Source organism: Toxorhynchites rutilus, chromosome 3 (assembly GCF_029784135.1).
Source record: "Toxorhynchites rutilus septentrionalis strain SRP chromosome 3, ASM2978413v1, whole genome shotgun sequence".
Taxonomy (NCBI): Eukaryota; Metazoa; Arthropoda; class Insecta; order Diptera; family Culicidae; genus Toxorhynchites; species Toxorhynchites rutilus.
This window is the reverse complement of record NC_073746.1, coordinates 304,306,844-304,328,731: the sequence shown is the minus strand read 5'-3', so window position 1 is coordinate 304,328,731 and position 21,888 is coordinate 304,306,844. Positions and strand designations below refer to the sequence as shown.

The following is a 21,888-nucleotide window of genomic DNA, read 5'->3' as shown; positions in this document are numbered from 1 at the left end:
GCTGCAATTTTGTGTAAGGCAATTGTCGATGTCGCTTACATAGAAGTTGTACAAAAGGGGGCTTAAACATGAGCCCTGGGGGAGGCCCATGTAAGAGACCCGACTTACTGCCGAATCTCCGTGAGAAAAGTTCAAATGTTTCTCACAAAGCAAGTTATATAACATATTATTCAACAGAGGCGGCAGACCCCGAGAGTGTAATTTGTCTGACAAAACCTCTATTGAAACTGAATCAAAGGCCCCCTTTATGTCCAAGAATACTGAAGCCATTTGTTTTTTTTCGGCGTAAGCCATTTGAATTTCTGAAGAAAGCAACGCAAGACAATCATTCGTCCCCTTGCCCCTGCGGAACCCATATTGTGTATCTGAGAGGAGGCCATTCGTTTCAACCCATTGATCAAGGCGAAACAAGATTATTTTCTCCAACAATTTCCGTATACAAGACAGCATTGCTATTGGGCGGTACGAATTGAAGTCGGACGCGGGTTTTCCGGGTTTTTTGAATAGCTAACCCGATTGAATAAATTCAACAAGCGATGTTTCGCCACATCAGGGAGGTTTTTCAACAAGTTGACCTCAATTCTATCCGTTCCTGGAGCAGAATTGTTACAAGAAAGGAGAGCAAGAGAGAATTCTACCATCGAAAACTCGGAATCAAGATCGCACCTATCTTGTGGTATATCTCGAACAATTTTTTGCACAGGAGCGGAATCGGGACAAACCTTCCGTGCAAAATTAAAAATCCATCGATGTGAATATTCTTCGCTTTCATTCGATGAAGAGCGATTTCTCATGTTTCGAGCCACTTTCCATAATTTTTTCATTGACGTTTCTCGTGACAAACCTCCCACGAAATTTCGCCAATAAGCACGTTTTTTCCCTTTGATCAAGTTTTTAAATTGATTTTCAAGGTCCAAATACGTTTGAAAATTCTCAATGGTTCCACGTTTCCGAAAAGCTTTAAATGCGTTCGATTTATCCTGATAAAGCTTGGAACATTGGCTATCCCACCATGGATTGGGAGGCCTTCGACGAATAGTGGAACCTGGGATGGGTTTCGTTTGAGCGCGAACCGCGCTGTCATATATCAAACGAGAAAGGAAGTTATACTCCTCCAATGGAGGTAAACCATCTCTGGAATTGATGGCTAGAGTAATCGCGTCCGCATATTTTTTCCAGTCAATGTGTCTTGTGAGGTCATATGCCAAATTTATAGATTCAGAAGAATTCGACCCAGTGGTGATGGAAATTTTGATTGGCAAGTGATCACTACCGTTGGGGTCCTGGATTACATTCCACTTGCAATCTAACGATAGTGAATTCGAGCAAAGCGAGAGGTCAAGAGCACTTGGGTTAGCAGGAGGTTTAGGTACACGTGTTGTTTCCCCAGTGTTCAAAACGGTCATATTGAAGCTGTTACAAAGGTCATATATCAACAATGAACGATTGTCGTCGTACTGTTCCCCCCAGGCAGTTCCGTGAGAGTTGAAGTCTCCCAAGATCAATCGTGGCTCAGGAAGGAGTGAGCACATGTCAACAAGTTGATTGCGGCTAACCGCAGCTCTCGGAGGCCAATACAAGCTGACAATACAGAGGTCTTTGCCTCTGATGTTTGCATGACAAGCAACAGCTTCGATCCCTCCAATAGGTGGAAGGTCAATTCGAAAAAATGAGTGGCACTTATTGATACCCAATAGCACCCCTCCGTATCTGTCATCACGGTCCAAGCGTATGATATTAAAATCGTGGAAAGAGAGATCATCTCGCGAAGAAAGCCAAGTTTCGGACAGAGCAAAAACATCACAATTGAAGTTATGAATTAAAAATTTGAATGTATCCAATTTAGGGATAAGACTACGACAATTCCACTGTAAAACAGTGATATCTCCGACCTCTCTATTTAAATTAGACATCAAGAGAGATAATCATTGCAAGGAGGGGCCATGTTTGCATCAATTGTTGCAAAATTGTCTTTAATACTGGAAGCATTGAAATGACAATGGTTCTGATGGAGTCGGAAACATTAAAACACTTGAAGATTTGGTCCAAAAGGTCAGACAACTTTATAAATCCCGATTGGGAAGTTGAACTGGACGGAAAAACAGGGACAGTTGGGGTTTTTGATGTCCCCTCGAGTGCTGGGCCATTCGAAGGTGAATTATTCCCACGGAATCCAGGAGGAACCTGATTTTGCTTGTCCGCTGCACTCGATTTTTTAGGCATGCTAACAGGGGGTATAACCGGAGGGGCTTGTCTTTGAACTTTGGGAGTGGTCACATTTTTGCGCCGGGGATTCCCTTGGAAAATGAACGGTGTACCCCCGTTAGCTGTGTCCGCTTCCATTTCGTCAACGGGCAACGTGGCGAAGGCATTTTGTGTGTTGATTGGTTGTTGTTGTTGGGCCCGTGGAGAAGCGCCCTTCAAAATATCCGCAAAAGTGCGTTTCGAGCGTTCCTTCAAAGAGCGCTTCTGTTTCTCCCAGCGACTCTTGTAAGTTTCACAAACTGAGAGCTCGTGTGGGGATCCCCCACAATATGGACATTTATGCTCAGTCGCACTGCAGGATTTCCCCTCATGTTGCTCTCCGCAAGTGGCACAGCGCTCCTTGTTGGCACAATAATCTGAAGTGTGACCAACTGACTTGCATTTTTGGCAAGTCATGGGCTTTGGCACGAAGAGTCGCACAGGCAATCTCAATTTGCCCACCATGACGTAGTCAGGGAGAGCGGAACCAGCAAAAGTTACTCGAAACGAGTCTGACGGCGTGAATTTAGTTTTTCCCTCTTCCTGGGATACTTTTCCTAGTTGGCGGCTGTCCAAAATTTTAACACCCACCAACGGGAGTCTTTTAAATTTACCAACTCCTTCTTTTATCATTTCGCACGTCAGACCAGTTTCAGTTACCACCCCCGAGATTTCTACGTCATGGGAGGGCACGTAGACGCGATACTCTAGGGAGAATCTCTCGTCGATCACAATTGCATTCGCGTGTTTCCGATCACTCACGACAACACGCAGTTTGTTCGGTCTAACCTTAGAGATTTCGACCACGGAGGAATATAATCTTGCCAGATCTTTCGAAACCTGAATGACATTAATTGACTTTCCTTTTGGTTTAGGCCGGAAAAAAACAACCCATGGACCAGCTCCAAGTGCATCGTCTGGATAGACCTTGACACGAGGAGAGGAAACAACTGAGGGGGAGGACGAGGTCGATTGTTGAACGGGAGCGGGATCAGTAGGGCTGGGAGGCAAGTTCGGTAGTAGAGCGGAAGCGGGAGCGGGAGATTGAGGGGGCGAGGAGGAAAAGTTTGCCAATTTTCTTGAGGGGGGCTTGTTAAGGTAGATTACCTCTTTCTCTGAAGAGACATCTTCTGAGGGGGGAACGCGTTTAAGCGACTTCCCAGCCCCCGTTGTAGCTAGTGAGGAGGAAACAGTAGTTTCAATCTCCATGTCAACATGACATTCTGCCATTACGGCAGTTATAAAATAATATAATTTTTATTTTTTTTTATATTTCTAAACCTAATATATATTATACCTAAATCGCACACCAATGCGAATGAATTGAAACGGTGTCCCAATCGAACCGCGTGGCAATCGCTCGGCACAGATGCAACGGTATATCGCACCAAAACACGATGATGGAATCGATGACGATGCTAAAGCACACACAGCGATGATACGGCACACGCACCGCGTCCGCCGTGGAGGACTTCTTCCTCACGCTGGTAGTGATTGCTGCTCTCCTCACTCGCGCAATAAAGAGAACCCCGTTAGGGCGAAATAACTTCACCAGCCACGAACTGATAACGGTATAATCTCCACTCTATAATAGACGCGAACAAATTTGCGACCGATGTCTTCGGACTGCGCGAGCTGAATGTGCTTGTTCGTTCGTGAATATAAATTTGATGCATTTGTGAATACCGTATATTTGCTAATTGAACTGATTTTCAGTTCGCGGTATGTTTGTGCTTGCAAAAAAAAAGTGCGGGTTTCGGCCAATGTTCGATTTATCGAACAGTCATTTCCCGGAAAATGGAAAATGGGAAAAAATAATTCTTGAACATTGGGGTTTCTTTACCATCAATAATCCAAATTACATCAATGACTTTCGTCAAAAAAATAATTTTTACAGCTTGGTCGTTAATGGGTTAAATCCAAAAATAACGAAAAAATCTGTACCATTTCATATAAATCTGTACGTGTGGCAACTCTGCATACAAGTACCCGGAGTCTTCGAGAAAAAATAACATAGAAAATAGCAATATTAAAATTAAATCTGGGTAAGTTTAATTTTTTCACGCGAAATTGCGATTGTTTCTTTAATTTACAAAAAAATTAAACAAATCATGTTGTCATTCGTAACTGAATCACCACAATGAGATAGCTCGTCATGGTTGCCAAGGCCTGGAAATCAAAAGAATTGATTATTACTAAATTACATTCTAGGTATTCATCTTTCAGATGCTTACTACATACAACAACGAGAAATCAATAGTAAACATGCCGCAGTTCTGAATTCTATTGTCTCGATGAAGTAATTCCAAGCTGAACACCTCAATCTGAAACGAAAAATACGTACTCAACACCGCCCACAAGTAAAGCAATTATACCATCTGATCCAATCGTTCGTGTGTCTCCCTTCTCGAAAAATCATCCAGTATAGAGCCCGTTTTCTCTGCCTAAAATTGAAAAGCTGATTTAGTTACCAAAATGCATCCAACGGGCTGACCATTTACTCTTTCCGTGAACTGCGTAAAACTTTCCACCAGATAGTAAAACTGACAAAGTGAGAACACTGACAACGACACCAAAAATCCGTACGAATCAAGAGACACGTTTGTATTCCCATTGAACTGCGCCATCAGCGCCCGGTACATTCCAAATAATCCCGTTATGATAATCATAAAATCTTTGATGATTATCAACAACAGCGAGATGTCGTACATCTGACAGTAGCCATGCACTATGCGTGAAAGTTCTCCATGCCAACAAGCTAGCTGGCGAAGTTCTGCGATCATTTCGTCGTGAAGATTGCACTGCTTTTTGGGATTTACACTCCAATAGTGACGATTCCGCTCGAACTGTTTCAATTGCCAGTTTATTTTACTGATTCTTCGGTTTATCAACCGATAGACATGTGCCCCCAAGTATCCGGCCGCTACAAACAAATTGGTCAATGCGGCACTTATACCGAAATCAAACACTTCATACAACGCATCTCCTATCGATGCGAGGGCACCGGCTTGGAAGAACTGAGGCATTTTCATGACAACAACTCCAGCGAGGACGACACCATCGATGAAGATCGCTTTGAAAAGGAAGCGCGACAGTAACTTGCCATCGAAGCATTCCCGAACATCGCCCCGAAGTCGATACCATAGACGGACGTAGTGATTGAGTAGTTGGCAAATGCTACTCCTCCGAAGAAGCCCTGTCAAACAGGTGACGATCACAGCGGTGTAGGCGCAACAAAAGGAGGCCCCCAACAGAAGCTGGTTGTTCTGTTGACCGGTGGATGTTTCAAAAAAGAACGTTTCTAGGAAGTATCGACCGAAAACAAAGGCGTATACTGCGATGTACAGCATGGAGTAGACAATGGCGATGTCTGACCGATAGAAACGCCGCTCGGAATGGTTGAAGCAATAGGGAAATAGTCCGAGCAATCGAAGAATGCGAATAAGGGAATGAAAGGTTATCACAGCCAAGGACATGGTCCTATTTCTGGTGGGAAGATAAACAAATGGTTAACGATGCAGCGGTTTGGCGACTGTCTTTTGGTAGCCGATTTGATTGAGTTCGATTCGTTATTAATATGCGTAGGAAAATCGATATTGTTCTAATATTCATGTGCAGTAACGATGGCAGCATGTAGTTAATGTGGCAATATTGATGGTCATTGACAGCCATTAGTAATGCCATGATACAATTTGTAAATTCATCTGCTCCCTCTCTTTAGCTGTAGGATGTCGTAAATTTATTAATACTGATGTTAAATTGTATCTAGTTTAATTAGATTAATTAAGTTTTATTCAAGGGTCGAGTATTACGTTCATAGAGATTTGCATTCTCTGAATTCCAGCTGTGTTAGTGACTGTTTCGCTATACAAACTTTAAAACACAGTATGTTTTACCCTTTCCAGCACAATAGGCAAAATTTTCACTAATATTGGTATTATTCTATCCTGAAGGAAACTTTGCAATTCATTTTAAATAACATGTACATTTTTTAGTTAATAAAAATAAGAAATCTTTCTAATTTTCGAATCTATCTGAAATTTAAAAACAAAATAAGTACTCGGATAGGCTTTTCACATTTTAATTTCAACATTCAACATATTAGGCGTACAACTTAAATCATTTCGGTCTTTTTGCACGAAAACACATTTATTTGAATAATGAAATGCATTAGTACATTATTCAAAATATTGGATATCGCTTGCCACTACTTTTTCTCATCATTCAGGCAATTCACGGATTCCGTCGCAAAAGAATCGTTTATCTTCCGAAGCCAAAATGAATCCAGCCGATTTTTGAGACCCTGTTCTGAAGTAAATCCTATTCCACTCAAAGCGTTATGCAACGATCTAACAAATGGTAGTCAGAAGAGGTAAGATCTGGGCTATGAGGCACGTGAACCAGAATTTTCCATCCGGTATTGTCCAAATAGTTTTTAACTCGAACAGCAACATGGAGTCGAGCGTTGTCATGATGGAGCTCGTCGGTCTAGACGGTCGCATAATCTCGATGTTTTTCGGCAATATCTTACTTTAAACGGATCAATTGTTACCTGTAGTCTGCACGGATCTTTTGACGAGGTTTTAGCAGCTCATAGTGGATCACACCCTTTTGATCCCATCAAATACAGAGCATTATTTTGGCATCGTCGATATTCGGTTTCGGCGTTGATGTTCCTTGTTGGCCAGGTGATCTTTTGCGTTTTGAGTTGTCGTAGTAAAGCGACTTTCCATCCGCAGTAACGATTGAAGCAAAAACGACTTTATTTTATGTCGTCCAAACAGTATTTCGAACATGAAAAATCGCTGTTCGACATCGCTCGCTTTCAATTCGTATGGAACATAACTTCCTTGCTTTCGGATGTATCCTACGACTTTGAGCCGTTCAGAAACAGCTTGTCGAGTTATTACCGATGATTCTGTAATCTCTGTTTGCGTTTGACGCAAATCTTGATCGAGTAATGCTTCTAATTCTTCCCGGTTGACCCGGAAGCTTTTTGTCTTTAACACTAAAATCACCACTTTTAAATCGTCCGAACCATTCCCGACAAAATTTACCCGATGAAGCAGAATCACCATAAACTTCCACAAGCATTCGATACGCTTCAGCTGCACTTTTCTACAATTGGAAATAGAAATACTGATTGGTCCTAAAGCGAAGTCTATTTCTGGAACAAAAATAGAAAATGATCCAGGACCATGTGAAAATAAATGTTTGTAAGCGCTTTCATAGGCCACACTTTGAAAATAGGCAAATTTTCTTTGAAAATCCCGATTTCATGTATTCTCCCATTGGGTGATTTTCCGGTTTTCAAGAAACTCAAATTTTGTCTGCGGCACCAGTAAATGAAATCTGATTGAGCTAATATTTTACATAGGGTATTTCATCGCGCAAATAAACATTTCGCAGGAAGTTCCGCATGAAAAATCTAGGTTTTTTTGGCATCTTAAACCATACGTTTTTCCTCGTATTTCGAAACAAGGCTAAGTACCAGAGTGTCGATTTTTGACAAAAAAAATGGGGAATGCAGTGTTACCATCGACGGAGCAAAAATTTTTTATAGGGAGCTATTTGATTTTTTTTTGCGTGGTCGTGTAATCTGAGAGACCCTGTACGACCATAAACAAAAGTCGAGGGGATTAAGGTCCGGGGAGCTGGGAGGGCAGAAAAGTCTTCTCGAGAAAATAAGTCACATTAATAAGAAGTCTCATAGAAAAATTTCTCGTACCCAAAAACCCTCACATCCAAAATTTGGTTTCGTCTGCGTGATCGATTCTCGAGTAACGCAAACCCCCCCCCCCTTACGGGGGGGAAGGAGTGTCAAACCACCATAGAAACGTGTATTGCCCCCTACAATCTCCATATACCGAAATATCATTTGCTTGATTAGTTCTTGAGTTATGCAGAAATTTTAGTTTCATTTGTATAGCGAGAAGGGGCAGGAGTGTCTGCTCAATTACAATTTTGTATTCAGTTTGCTGACCAAATTGTAACTATATATATTACCTTCGAAACGTAGTACAATAATTTCTCGAGTTTTGTTTGTAGTTGAACAAAAATCTATTTTAATACAAAATGATAAATGCGTACTTTTGTCCCATAGTGGGGGCAAAGGTGCGCATCGTTCGAGGCCAAAGTGCGCACTTATTGAATTGTACTTCTGAGGTAACTTGTACCAAAAATATATGCTTTATCATTACCAGAGGGAGACGTATCATTACTAGAGTGTGTAGGCACCATTCAGTGGGGAGGAGGGGGGGGGGTGCTATATGATGTTTTATGGGTGCAGATGAGTGGGTGTTATGGTCGAACATACCACGTGTAAATTTTTGGGAGGTTGGAGACTGACAATATAAGATACCTGAAAATGTCCAACATTTGAAACAGAATTCGTTTTTATTAACAAACTAGCTGACCTGGTAAATTTCGTCCCAACTACAATTCATATATTGATATAAATCATTTCGAACACTCAAGTACCTTCAGAAATTATTTTTATGTACGTAATCTATACTCGTGGTATATGACTTCTTTTTTGACATATAAACCTGATGTAGACTAAGACGCGTCAATCCAGATACTGATTGTTTAAATCCGCTGCTCCGTTCTTGAGTTAAATCGTGAGGAACAGACACCAAATCATTTTTATTTTCATAGATCAAGTTTATGAATACATAGTAACCTTTACTTAAATTATTTGAAACTCATTGTTGAAAAAAAACAATATTTGTTTGAAGTTCATTGTGAAAACATAAACATGAACGAAACCTTGGATTGAATGCATGGTGAAAATAAAAACAATTTTTATTTGAAATTCATTTTGAATTATTTTTAAGCAATTGTTTATTTTTCTTCCTCATCTTGGATTTCGGTTTTGAGGATTCCGACGCTTTGGCTTGGAGCGCTGTTTTGGGGTTCGAAGAGACAGACGATGATTCCTCATGGAGCTATAAGCCCACTCCTTTCCCGCCAGTTTTGCAACTTGGTTGAATTCGTGCTGGAGGTTGTTGATCAAAATCAAACGCCAGACACCGTAAATCTTTGAGAGTCTTACCATAGAAAGCTTTGTCCAGTGCCCTGCAGTGGTCCGCCAGATCCTCAGACTGCTCACTCGTAAATACTTGTCTGAACCGCCCTAGGTGCTCACTGGCACATACCAGCAGAAGTATAAATGTCAATAAAAGAAGATTCAAATCATAAATCACTTACTGATGAGTCTCTTCCTCAGAGCAGATTCTGAAATACCGAGGTCTGCCGCAATCCGACGCTTCGAGACTCCCTCCCGAAGCCTCTGTCGGCCCGACAGCATTTCTGGTGTGCATTTCTTCGAATCAGTTTTCCTCTTGCGGATCCAGTTAAAAACTTGGTTGAAAAATTTCATAATTTTTTTGAGAGCAAAATTCTGGTGCGACCTTTGCCTCACAGCCACTGCGCACCTTTGCCCCACAAGCAATTTTTGAACTAATCGAATTTTTAAACTTTTTCACAAAAACTCTTTAAACTTTTTCACAAAAACGAATACGCATTATCATCTACTATAGAATGAAGGTTTCCTTGACGGTGTAGTTTCGAACATTCCAGTTATTTTAGGTGAGTGAATCGTCATCCCCAAATTTGAAAAAAATAGATCAAAACATCGCAAAACTCATTTCACCTCATAACTTTTTATCACTTTCAAGAAATGTATCATGCTTATATGTGTGAGCTGCAGGTGTAATAATGTTTCAAACGAATGCACTGTTGTCGAATGTTTATGCTCGTTTGCTTCCAAAAGGACAATGCACTTTTGATGTTAAAATGAAGCCTATACCACAAAGAATGTCAGGATTTTTATTATTCAATTATTTATAACATTAAAGTTTAGTAAATTGACATTTAAAAATGACGTGTTCGGAATTTAAGACTGTTCTGAAACGGTACCACCAGTTTTAGTGAGAGCATCTACGCCCTGCTGTCTACAGCATAATAATCACTATATTGGCAACCAAAAAATAAAAAAATAAACTAATATTTTCTAATATACCTTAATTAATCACCAAATTGTTCCAACACTCAACTTTGATTCAAACATCCGTAAATCGAATCCAGAATAGACCTCCCCCCCCTCCGGTCTCCATTTTTTCCAGACCGAACCTATCTAATTTTCAAAACCTCATCCACGTGATTCACGGAGAAGGTCAGAAAAATATTGGTTTTCTTCATCGCATATGGATACTGAGGTAGGTTTGCTATTTAACAGTGGTGACGCGTCAATAGCTGTTGACGGCAGTTTCCCTATTTGTTTCTTCCGTTAACTGAAATAAACTGCAAGATAAACTTCCTTCGTTGATTTCTGCGGATTGTGGATAAAATTATCCCTGTCACAATACATTCTGTCAAATATATACCGGGAATTTGTAACTTTAAATCTTCTCGCTGAATAATCAAAATGAAATGAGATGAAATTATATTAATTTGTTTCATATGATTTAAGTAATTGAAATTTTTCAGTAACTTTTTCCTATTTCTGAAACTCAAACTACCGCTTCGTGGGACTCGTTTTGATAGCGTATCAAACGAAATCGCTACGATATCTAAGGCGATTCCTGAAAAAGTGTTTCGACGACTGGAATTTTCGACGACTGGATTTTTTCTCACGGAAATTTGTGTAAGAGAAAAGAGGAACAATAGTGAGATTTTTTCTATGATGACTTTGGTGTTTGTTTGTTGCAATTTCGACGAATCTCTGAGTGAATAGATCTAATGGACAAAATGAGATTCCAGGAAGATTAAACAATATTCGTAGCAGCACGCAGGTTTCACCCAATTATGAGAACATCGCTCTGAAGAGAGTTAGTGCTGAGTTAGAATTTATTCATTTAGTGGAAATAGGGAGAAAGGAAAGACCTTATACTAGATATATAATTTCATAAGGAAGTTTAACATCATTTCTCAGAGAATCTAATACTATAGGTTGATGCCCAAACCTGTATCGAAATTCGAGAATTTATAAAAAATGTGTATGTTTTATTCTTCGGAAAATATGAGTTACATTTGATTTTGATTTGTCATTACGGACAGATGAAATCCGTTTTCTACAATGCATTAAATGTGCTCGGAAAATTATTCGCGAGTCAGTTTCTCGGCAAATTGTGAAGAGCAAATGGGTATCCTTTCCCTTTGTCATTGCTGAACAAATACACCAATAAACAAAAGTTTAAATTGACGATCAATAGTAGATTCATTGCTATGGATTTTTTTTTTACAACAAGCGAAGGTTGTGACTAGTTCAACAAAAAAAAACTTCAAGCAAGACTTATCTGATGTGAACACTTATGATTCATACTCATAACAACGCACTGTTTATTTCACCAAATATGCTACGAGAGCGACCAATGTTAGGCCCAAAAGTTTGAAATCGAAAGCGAACCGTTCGCCCGAGTTGCAACCATCCATATCACACTGGCTGCAGAAGGATTCTTTGGTGTTGCTCGATGAGTACTTCCCATCGCAGACATTCAGGGAATTGTAGATACAACCCTTGATGATCGTCGAGGTGTCGCTATTCTTCTCCTCGTACTTCAGATGATAGCATTTGTAGTCTCCGGAGGGAAAACTGATTATGCTGGGCTTGACAGCGAACAGCAATGCTGTCGAGGACACAGCTGCCGTAGCTCCGCATTCCGTAATTTCCAGCGGGTTATCGCTCTTTTGCACCTCATTGTTATCGCCTTTGCTCACTTCAATACCTTGCATACACTTTAGCGCATTGATTGCTGCAGGTGGTGAAATGTAATGATTATTTCGAAATACTGCCCATTAAAAATGTATCAACGAACCGTTGAAGCCAATGGTTGCAAGAATCACTCCTATCGCAATTAATTTCATTTTGACTGTTTAGCGTTGAGTTCGCAGACAAGGTTCACAAAAAACACCTTCACTTGTTGCTGGTCGGTTCACGAATGCTTCCCCTGTGATCGAGCGAAGCGTATCTGTTGTAGGCTTCGGTTGCTTTCCCACTCACACCTGTTCACACTATGCTTGCGTCATACTTGATCGTACGAATTTATGAGTCAACCATACTTATGTTGAAGCTAACGATGTTGATACGATGTGTTGATGTTTGGTGCTTTGCAGCAGACGCAACAAACATATATTCTTTACGGGCGCGTATTTTACTCTTCGATTATTTATTGTTGGTTCTAAATTTTTGCATTTCAATTATGCTTTCTCGCATGGAACCTTGGAGCCGCTGCTGGCGATAATCGAAATGTCAAATGTGTGATCGTAACATGTGCGGTGATGACTTAATGGTAACCAACCTTATACAACATTATATTTGTATTGACATTCCTCATTGTGAAGAGTCATTCATACAAACGATATTTTCTGAATGGACATTCTCATCGAACAGGGGCATCTGCATTCGTGCGGAATGAGCTGATGAACCATTCGTACGTGCCCATAAAGAATAATAACAGCTGCACTCCAGTAATTGCTAAATAAACTCATATGTTAGTTTTCCGACTCATCGTTTCTAATCAGTATGTAAATGTATCTGTTGGGGAATATCTCTTCGAAATCCTTCGATGCGGTTGAATAGCGGAAATCCCAACACTCGATTAGGATTGTTGTCAAAAATAAAATTCACAACACGTATAATAATTCGAATGACAATGGACTTTAATTTAATTTTACAATGATACTGAATGCAAACGATATTTAATACAAAAAAAAATATTTGAACGGCATTTAGCGTTTTTAACTTTGGCTTCAGTCCGATTACTGTCCAATATCCCTTTTTTCAAACGGTTTTATTTAGCTTGCCCTGTAATATGTATGTTTGTATGTTTGTATGTTTGTATGTTTGTATGTTTGTATGTTTGTATGTTTGTATGTTTGTATGTTTGTATGTTTGTATGTTTGTATGTTTGTATGTTTGTATGTTTGTATGTTTGTATGTTTGTATGTTTGTATGTTTGTATGTTTGTATGTTTGTATGTTTGTATGTTTGTATGTTTGTATGTTTGTATGTTTGTATGTTTGTATGTTTGTATGTTTGTATGTTTGTATGTTTGTATGTTTGTATGTTTGTATGTTTGTATGTTTGTATGTTTGTATGTTTGTATGTTTGTATGTTTGTATGTTTGTATGTTTGTATGTTTGTATGTTTGTATGTTTGTATGTTTGTATGTTTGTATGTTTGTATGTTTGTATGTTTGTATGTTTGTATGTTTGTATGTTTGTATGTTTGTATGTTTGTATGTTTGTATGTTTGTATGTTTGTATGTTTGTATGTTTGTATGTTTGTATGTTTGTATGTTTGTATGTTTGTATGTTTGTATGTTTGTATGTTTGTATGTTTGTATGTTTGTATGTTTGTATGTTTGTATGTTTGTATGTTTGTATGTTTGTATGTTTGTATGTTTGTATGTTTGTATGTTTGTATGTTTGTATGTTTGTATGTTTGTATGTTTGTATGTTTGTATGTTTGTATGTCTGTATGTTTGTATGTTTGTATGTTTGTATGTTTGTATGTTTGTATGTTTGTATGTTTGTATGTTTGTATGTTTGTATGTTTGTATGTTTGTATGTTTGTATGTTTGTATGTTTGTATGTTTGTATGTTTGTATGTTTGTATGTTTGTATGTTTGTATGTTTGTATGTTTGTATGTTTGTATGTTTGTATGTTTGTATGTTTGTATGTTTGTATGTTTGTATGTTTGTATGTTTGTATGTTTGTATGTTTGTATGTTTGTATGTTTGTATGTTTGTATGTTTGTATGTTTGTATGTTTGTATGTTTGTATGTTTGTATGTTTGTATGTTTGTATGTTTGTATGTTTGTATGTTTGTATGTTTGTATGTTTGTATGTTTGTATGTTTGTATGTTTGTATGTTTGTATGTTTGTATGTTTGTATGTTTGTATGTTTGTATGTTTGTATGTTTGTATGTTTGTATGTTTGTATGTTTGTATGTTTGTATGTTTGTATGTTTGTATGTTTGTATGTTTGTATGTTTGTATGTTTGTATGTTTGTATGTTTGTATGTTTGTATGTTTGTATGTTTGTATGTTTGTATGTTTGTATGTTTGTATGTTTGTATGTTTGTATGTTTGTATGTTTGTATGTTTGTATGTTTGTATGTTTGTATGTTTGTATGTTTGTAACGTGCTTGTCTGTAGCGCTGACCGACATTAATAAAAATTTGACCCCTTTTCTGTTGACCGATTGATCTGAAATTTGGAACACACCTTTATCTCTATAGTCATTATAAAACTGCGTATTTCATGATTTTGAAAATTCAAGATAGCGGATCACATATTTTCACAAAATCTCATCGATATGGTTTTTCCAAAACCCCATTAATATGGGTATCAAATGAAAGTGCTTGACTAGTAGAACACAGTCATTTATGAAAAATGCAAATCCAGAATGGCTGTTATTTATGAAAAATACAAATCCAAGATGGCTGCCACTACAAAATGGCGGACTATATATTTTCTCAAAACCTGATTAATATGGATATCAAATGAAAGGGCTTCACTAGTAGAACACAGTTATTTATGAAAAATATAAACCCAAGATGGCTGTCACTACGAAATGGCGGACTATATATTTTCTCAAAACATCATTAATATGGATATCAAATGAAAGGGCTTGACTATTAGAATACGGTTATTTATGAAAAATGTAAATCCAAGATGACTGCCAATACAAAATGGCGGACTACATATTTTTTCAAAACCTCATTAGTATGGGTATCAAATGAAAGGGCTTGACTAGTAGAACACGGTTATTTATGAAAAATGCAAATCCAAGATGGCTGCCACTACCAAATTTTGGACTACATATTATGTCAGAACCTCGTTAATATGGGTATCAAATGAAAACTAGTAGAACACAGTTATTTATGAAAAATGTAAATCCAAGATGGCTGCCACTACCAAATGGCGGGCTACATATTTTCTCAAAGCCCGATCAATATGAGTATCAAATGAAAGGGCTTGAATAGTAGATCCCAGCAAATCATGAATAAAATGAATAAAACCAAATAAAATAAGTAAAAAAACTTGTTAAGTTAAACGGTTTAATTGTGATTGAACATAACAATGTACTAAAAGCTACAAAATAACTAGGCAAGCGTCACATTTTCCATCCCACAAAATGTCTCCAAACTTGTATAAATCGATCTGTCGATAAGTTCGTGACTAGTTCAATATGAACGGCTTTTGTACAAAGGTAAACAAACACAGCTACGCTTCTACACAGCTTCTGACCTGGACGTCGTGGGGCGGGACGAATAAAAATGGGACTGAAATAGTCAACACCTGATTGAGAGAATGGACGAGAAATTCTGACTTGCGCGGCAGATAATTCCCTCATGAACTGCTGCGTCATAGTCTTACTGTGCTCAACATCAGCTGCTGTCTAGCATTTGCATTTATTCACAAAACGTCAACAGGCTTTACATGCCCTAATGAACGAAACTTAACTACTAATCTACAAAAAATTCAAAAACTTATTTTTCTATGTGAGGACTACAGAAAACAGAGCTTTAAGGGACGAACGAGATAGATGACAATCGAAACAGGATCTACATCGGTTAAACACACGACACATACTGGAAACGGATTCGTTAAATCCGTAATTTGTGGCACTCTATTGCAAGTATTGTCATTGTTACCGAGGATAGAATGATTTAGTTTTGAGATGTGGAATAATGGTACTGGAGCAAAGAGTATATAATCGCATGTAGCCGAGTGTTTGTCAATTGCGAGAAAGGCCACCGTGCGAGAAAGGGATGTGGGATCCAACGTGAACATAATTTTCGCACAACTAAGTGTTCATGTAAAATCGCATATATGCTGGTGGAACTAATGCTTAGGGATGCCTCAATCTCACAATAGGTTACATGACGATCTTGCTTAATCATTTCGTGCACAGCATCGATGTTTTCTGGCACTACAGTCGATTTTGGACGACCTTCACGAAACTCGTCGGACAGCGAACTACGACCACGATTGAATTCACTATACCAGCGATACACAGTGGTTTTTGATGGAGCTTCATCGCCAAAAGTCAAATTAAGTTGATTGACGCACTCTTGTTGTGATAATCCACGTCGAAAGTCGTAAAAAATCGTCGCACGAAAATGTTCACGATTCAGTTCCATTTTTTTGCCGAGACCAAACTTTCAACTAAATATAAAATAAACAAATAGCGTCCGTATGACAACATGTTCTGAGTACGTATATCGTCAAAAATGTCAAACTTTACGATGGAACCGTCAGATGGACTCACATGACATCAATGTTGCCAATTCCCGAAATATAAATAGTGACCCTCGTAGAAGCTCGCTTCCTTATTGGCAAAAAACTCGGATAGCCAATTTTCACAGGCCTCTTTTGTGGCTAACTTCTGACTACCTAGCTCTTTCGCCATGGATAAAAACAGGTGGTAGTCACTTGGTGCAAGGTCCGGACTATACGGCGGATGCAAAAGAACCTTCCATCCGAGTTCCCGGAGCTTCTGGCGCGTCACCAAAGAAGAGTGTGGCCTGGCGTTGTCCTGATGGAAGACAATGCGGCCTCTGTTTATCAAAGATGGCCTCTTCTTCATGAGTGCTACCTTCAAGCGGTCCAGTTGTTGGCAGTACAGGTCCGAATTGAGCGTTTGGCCATAGGGAAGCAGCTCATAATAGATTATTCCTTGACAATCCCACCAGCCACACAGCAGAACTTTCCTGGCCGTTAATGAGGGCTTGGCCACCGTCTGAGCCGCTTCAGCGGGCTTCGACCACGACCGTTTGCGCTTCACGTTGTCGTAAGTGAACCACTTTTCATCGCCAGTCACCATCCGCTTCAGAAACGGGTCGATTTTGTTGCGATTCAGCAGCGATTCACATGCGGTCAATACGGTCAAAGATGTTTTTTTGCGTTAACGTGTGTGGCACTCATACATAGAGCTTCTTTGTGAATCCAAGCTTCTTCAAATGGTTAATAACGGTTTGATGACTTATCCCCAGCTCTTGGCCGATGCTGCGGCTGCTACCATGCCGGTCTTTCTCGGCTAATTCAGCGACTTTGTCGCAATTTTCGACGACAGGCCTTCCGGAGCGTGGCGCATCTTCGACGACCTCTACACCAGAACGAAAACGTTGAAACCATCGTTGTACGGTGGAAATGGAAACTGTATCGGGTCCATAAACTGCACAAATTTTATTGGCAGCTTGAGATGCATTTTTGCCTTTGTCATAGTAGTACTGTAAAATATGTCGGATTTTCTCATATTTGCGACATTATAACTCACGAACGACTTAATCAAACAATACACTGTCAAGGACTATATTATAGCGCGCAAAAATACCTTTCCAACAAGCTATAGTATGACTCGATACAATGAATACAACTAGACTACGCGCTTACAACGACACCTCGCGGAAATACCGCAGGACTTTTTTGACAGCCTAATATCATTCGAATGATGAAAGGTCTATGAGTGATGTTTGTTAAATGCGTATTCAAAAATTTGTTTCCATAGCTCAAACATTGCTTTGAGATTAATACATTGAAATCCCAAAAAACTATATCTATCATGATTGCTCGATGGGCCATTCATGCTCGCTCTGGCCGATCCCGTTTCTATTTTGCTACCGTATTGAACGGTGTTTTCTTGATGAAAAGAGATCCGACGAAGTTTTTAACTGAATACCCAGAGAAAGTCTGAATTGATTGTTGTACGTACGGATTAGTTCCTGAGAAAAAAACAGGACTGTCCCACTTTTATACACTTCTTTTGAAGCTCCTCATTTTGGGTTTTCAAATAATCGTTTGCGCCAATCGACACGAGCATATTTTGGGTGTATTGTCAGATTATGTGGAACATTAAGAGAACAAAACTTGGGCGTCTTAGCTTGCATCAATCTCACGAATAGCGATATCCATTGAATATGTTATATCAGCAACTCCCTACTCACAGTGGAAACGGATAGGCAACATCACAAAGAGATGCAGAGATAAAGATGAGTTCCAAATTTCAAGTCAATCAGCCAATAGAAAGGTCAAATTTCTATTGATGTGGGACAACGCTACAGACAAACATAGAAAGATACGAACATACAATCAGGTCAAACTAAATAAAACAGTTAATAAATCGACTGAACTGTTTATAAAATAGACAACAAAGTTTGGCGCGGTTAACCATTATCGTTGACATCGTTTTTCGTAGAAATAAATTTTACTTTGAGAGATTGCTCGAGTCATCAAACGAAAATGTAATACGTCACTATTCCATACAACTCAACTGTGTCAATCAGTGTTCGGTGTTTAATATTGATTCATACAAATGACGATTGTATTCCCACTCAATATCCTAAGCTTCTAATTTGAATTTCGCGTGCGTAGCTTTGCGACGATTTTTCTCACCCTACTATAAGTGTTCCTTTTGAGAACCCTGAAAGACTTGGTTGTTCGAATAATGGTTGTATTCTCTTATTGGTCAATGTTTGCCCGGCGAAGTCCAAAGGCGTATTATATTCCAGTGCCCCAAGTCAGCAGCGTGTAAACGGCGAATGTTCCAACCCTGTCCCAGTTGAGCCAAAGTATGACATCATACGAGGAAACATTATGAGGCACGGGGGTTCGTTCAGGGAGTGTCGTCCGGAATTATAATTTACTTTCTCATTCTTCGTCATGATTGCCCGTCAGATCGATTATTTTTATTACCACCATTGTTTCTTGGAAAGCCTTAGTTAACAAAATCGGCACAATCAATGTTTTCTTCTATGTACTATGTACCTTTACCGGTTTTAATTATGATTACATGCTAATTAAGCGGTGGAGTTCAATGAGTAAACTAGGAACATGGCCGTGTTTTTCGGATTCTTTGGCTTGGTGAGTTATATGTGATTTAGTAGTAAATCATTTCATTTTGCTTATGTATATCGCTGCTCCTGAGTTGCTTCGGGAGGAGGGATGAATCATGTCTGGCGCCGACGTTCGAAGGAAAGGGCCTTGAAAATGTGTTTTCGAGCGGCGCCTATCGATTTTTGTTATTCATCTCCTCTCCACCGTTTGTGTTTTGCGAGATAGTTTTGTCTGGGTAAAGCACTTGTTTCACTCTCACTTACTACTATTAAAGCTTCAGCTTCTCTAGAAGGAGCGTATATCGTTACGGTTGGGATGAGAGTCTTGCAAATAGAATCATCCACTTCTGATCAGTGAAAAAAAGGCAAATTAAAACGCACACATACACTGAAGCGTATTCGATGAGGTAATGATGAAATAAGTTAGAACACGTACAGAACGCGCAGCATCCTTTTACTTCAGCAAATACGCCATCAGTGCGGACAGGGTTAGACCTAGAAGTTTAAAATCGAAGGCGAATCGTCCGCCCGTGTTGCAACCATCCATATCACACTGGCTGCAGAAGGATTCTTTGGTGTTGCTCGACGAGAACTTGCCATCACAGACGTTCAGGGAATTGTAGATACAACCCTTGATGATTGTCGAGGTGTCACTGTTTTTTTCCTCGTACTTCAGGTGGTAGCATTTGTAGTCTCCGGAGGGAATGCTCATAGAGCTCGGCTTGACAGTGAACAGCAACGCCGTTGATGCCACAGCACTGGTAACACCACACTCCGTGATTTCCAGTGGTTTATCGCTTTTTTGCATCTCATTGTTTTCACCTTTTCTGATCTCGATGCCTTGCATGCAGTTCAGGGCATTGATTGCTAGATTCATCGAAATATATTCATTTTTTGAGTGTATAGTCATTTCGAAACCACAATCTCACCTTGGAAGCTAACTGTGGTTAGGATAACTCCTACTACAAAGAGTTTCATTTTTTCACTATTGCGTTGGAACGAAGAGCACGGAAAAGGACACACCTTCACTAGTCACTGGCTGGATCACGAGTAACCCGCCTCAGACCGGGTGAAGCGAAGCTGTTTCGATTTGCTTTCCTTGCTCACACCGTTCGCACAGCGTTTCATTATATTGCCCGATATAAAGACTGTTATGCGCATTTGCTTACTTTGGAATATTAAAATAAGACATCGGGGGAAAAATACAAAAATTAATTCACCTTCGGTGGGACTGAGACTTGTTTGTCCACCAAGACTGTTTAGAATAATTTCTTGGGTCCTAAGACATCGAGATTATGACAGCAGTATGACTTCTGAAAACATTCGTTACATGTGAAGCGCTGAAAGGACGGCGATTAGCTGGGTAGAAGATTTCTTGTGGGTTAAGTTATCACGTTCCGCACGTGAGTCTACTTGATAGGGTTGGGGAACTTCAGGATTTGCTTCACCTGCTTTTTGCCGAAAAGAACATACATTATTCCCGATTAGGTCTCCGAAATACTCCGGAATCCCGATTCAAATACCTTTCTTCTTCAGTGATAAAGTCACGCTGAGAACCAAACTCATACCACAATAACCGGCGAAATCAAAACTTCCTACTATGGAATGACTCACCAGATTTCTCCGGCCGAAGGGGGGATACTTCAGCATGGTTGCTAAAATACAATCACGAGATTCGAATTACATCACTGGCTGCAGCGTACACTCGCCCAGATCATACGCACACCATTTTGCTCGGATCTAGGTATTGCGTATTGCGGTAGCGGTTTTTCGCCCAATCTGTTTATAAACAAGGTAAGTGAAACGAAGTTCCCGTGCTCCCGTGGCCGAGTGGTTAGCGTCCCACACTATCATGCCGGAAGTTGAGGTTCGATCAAAAAATTCTTCCGGATTGCACTGGCTGTGGTCATGCCCCTCCAGAGTACATTCAAGGCGTGTTATTCGGCATTAGAAATCTCAACCAAGTACTACTATTGAAAATGACGCAAGTAATGCTATGTTGAGAAGGCAAAAAGTTCCACTGGAACGTTAGTGACATCCAAGAGAGAAGTGAAACGAAGCGCGCGGAGTTACGCGGCGCCACTGCCAATCATGTTTGTTTTCGCTGTCTGGCGAAGATTGGGGGGAAAATTTTTGGGGACATTCGATTTGCTTCCAGCAATCATTCGATGACGATGATGACTCCAAGGTTACTGCAGTGAGTGGTGCCCCGTACTTTTAATGTTGACAAGTTTGGAGTTAGATGAATCCTAAGGAATATGCCCAATTCCTGCATCCACATACCGCTACAATTCCAGTTTTTTGAAGAATATTGTAGAAATAATAATGTATTGTTGTTAAAAATAGCAAATGATTTTCATCATATAAATTGAAAATGGTACAATTTTTCTCATTAGGTCAGTCGCAAATATCGGGTTTTTCAATATGATCGCTACAAAAGTTTTGGATATCAATGAAACTTTTTATTCATGTGAAAGTACATTTGATGCCATTATGTATGGAAATCGATTTTTTTTTGCATGGCCACCATGGGCACGCTTGTAGAAGTCCAGACGCTGAACCCAACTTTCGACGGTGTTTAGATTTAAATCGGCCAATACTGCAGCAATTTCACGTTCGATATTCGTACGAAGTTCATCAATCGTCACTGGCTTGTTGGAATAGACCATAGACTTGACGTAGCCCCACAGGAAATAGTCTAACGGCGTCAAATCGAACGACCGAGGCGGCCAATTTACTGGGCCATTTTGGTGAGATAACTCGCTCACCAAACTTGGTTTCCAATAAATCGATTGTTAA

General features: G+C 39.6%; 3 protein-coding genes across 3 annotated transcripts; all 3 read right to left on the bottom strand.

Moving 5' to 3' along the window:
- Window positions 1-4,353: 4,353 nt before the first annotated feature.
- On the bottom strand, window positions 4,354-5,720 carry LOC129774390 (putative gustatory receptor 28b). Its single transcript, XM_055778123.1, has 4 exons — window positions 4,746-5,720; window positions 4,620-4,688; window positions 4,479-4,568; window positions 4,354-4,413 (listed from the first exon to the last, which is right to left on the bottom strand). The coding sequence occupies exons 1-4, from the start codon at window positions 5,718-5,720 to the stop codon at window positions 4,354-4,356; spliced, it is 1,194 nt and encodes a 397-aa protein (XP_055634098.1).
- Window positions 5,721-11,539: 5,819 nt separating this feature from the next.
- On the bottom strand, window positions 11,540-12,409 carry LOC129777787 (uncharacterized). Its single transcript, XM_055784271.1, has 2 exons — window positions 12,063-12,409; window positions 11,540-11,999 (listed from the first exon to the last, which is right to left on the bottom strand). The coding sequence occupies exons 1-2, from the start codon at window positions 12,109-12,111 to the stop codon at window positions 11,587-11,589; spliced, it is 462 nt and encodes a 153-aa protein (XP_055640246.1). The 5' UTR covers window positions 12,112-12,409; the 3' UTR covers window positions 11,540-11,586.
- A 6,483-nt stretch (window positions 12,410-18,892) lies between these two features.
- LOC129777383 (uncharacterized) lies at window positions 18,893-20,189 on the bottom strand. The gene is made up of 2 exons (XM_055783625.1): window positions 20,019-20,189; window positions 18,893-19,956 (listed from the first exon to the last, which is right to left on the bottom strand). The coding sequence occupies exons 1-2, from the start codon at window positions 20,065-20,067 to the stop codon at window positions 19,544-19,546; spliced, it is 462 nt and encodes a 153-aa protein (XP_055639600.1). The 5' UTR covers window positions 20,068-20,189; the 3' UTR covers window positions 18,893-19,543.
- Between the last annotated feature and the right edge of the window lie 1,699 nt (window positions 20,190-21,888).

Coding starts and splice junctions, on each gene's coding strand:
- LOC129777787 (XM_055784271.1), bottom strand. CDS start 12,111: ATGAAATTAATTGCGATAGGAGTGATTCTTGCAACCATTGGCTTCAAC. Junction 12,000..12,062: donor TGCAACCATTGGCTTCAACG/GTTCGTTGATAC, acceptor CACCACCTGCAG/CAATCAATGCGCTAAAGTGT.
- LOC129774390 (XM_055778123.1), bottom strand. CDS start 5,720: ATGTCCTTGGCTGTGATAACCTTTCATTCCCTTATTCGCATTCTTCGA. Junction 4,689..4,745: donor TTACGCAGTTCACGGAAAGA/GTAAATGGTCAG, acceptor TTTCAATTTTAG/GCAGAGAAAACGGGCTCTAT. Junction 4,414..4,478: donor ATTTCTCGTTGTTGTATGTA/GTAAGCATCTGA, acceptor TTTGATTTCCAG/GCCTTGGCAACCATGACGAG.
- LOC129777383 (XM_055783625.1), bottom strand. CDS start 20,067: ATGAAACTCTTTGTAGTAGGAGTTATCCTAACCACAGTTAGCTTCCAA. Junction 19,957..20,018: donor AACCACAGTTAGCTTCCAAG/GTGAGATTGTGG, acceptor CGATGAATCTAG/CAATCAATGCCCTGAACTGC.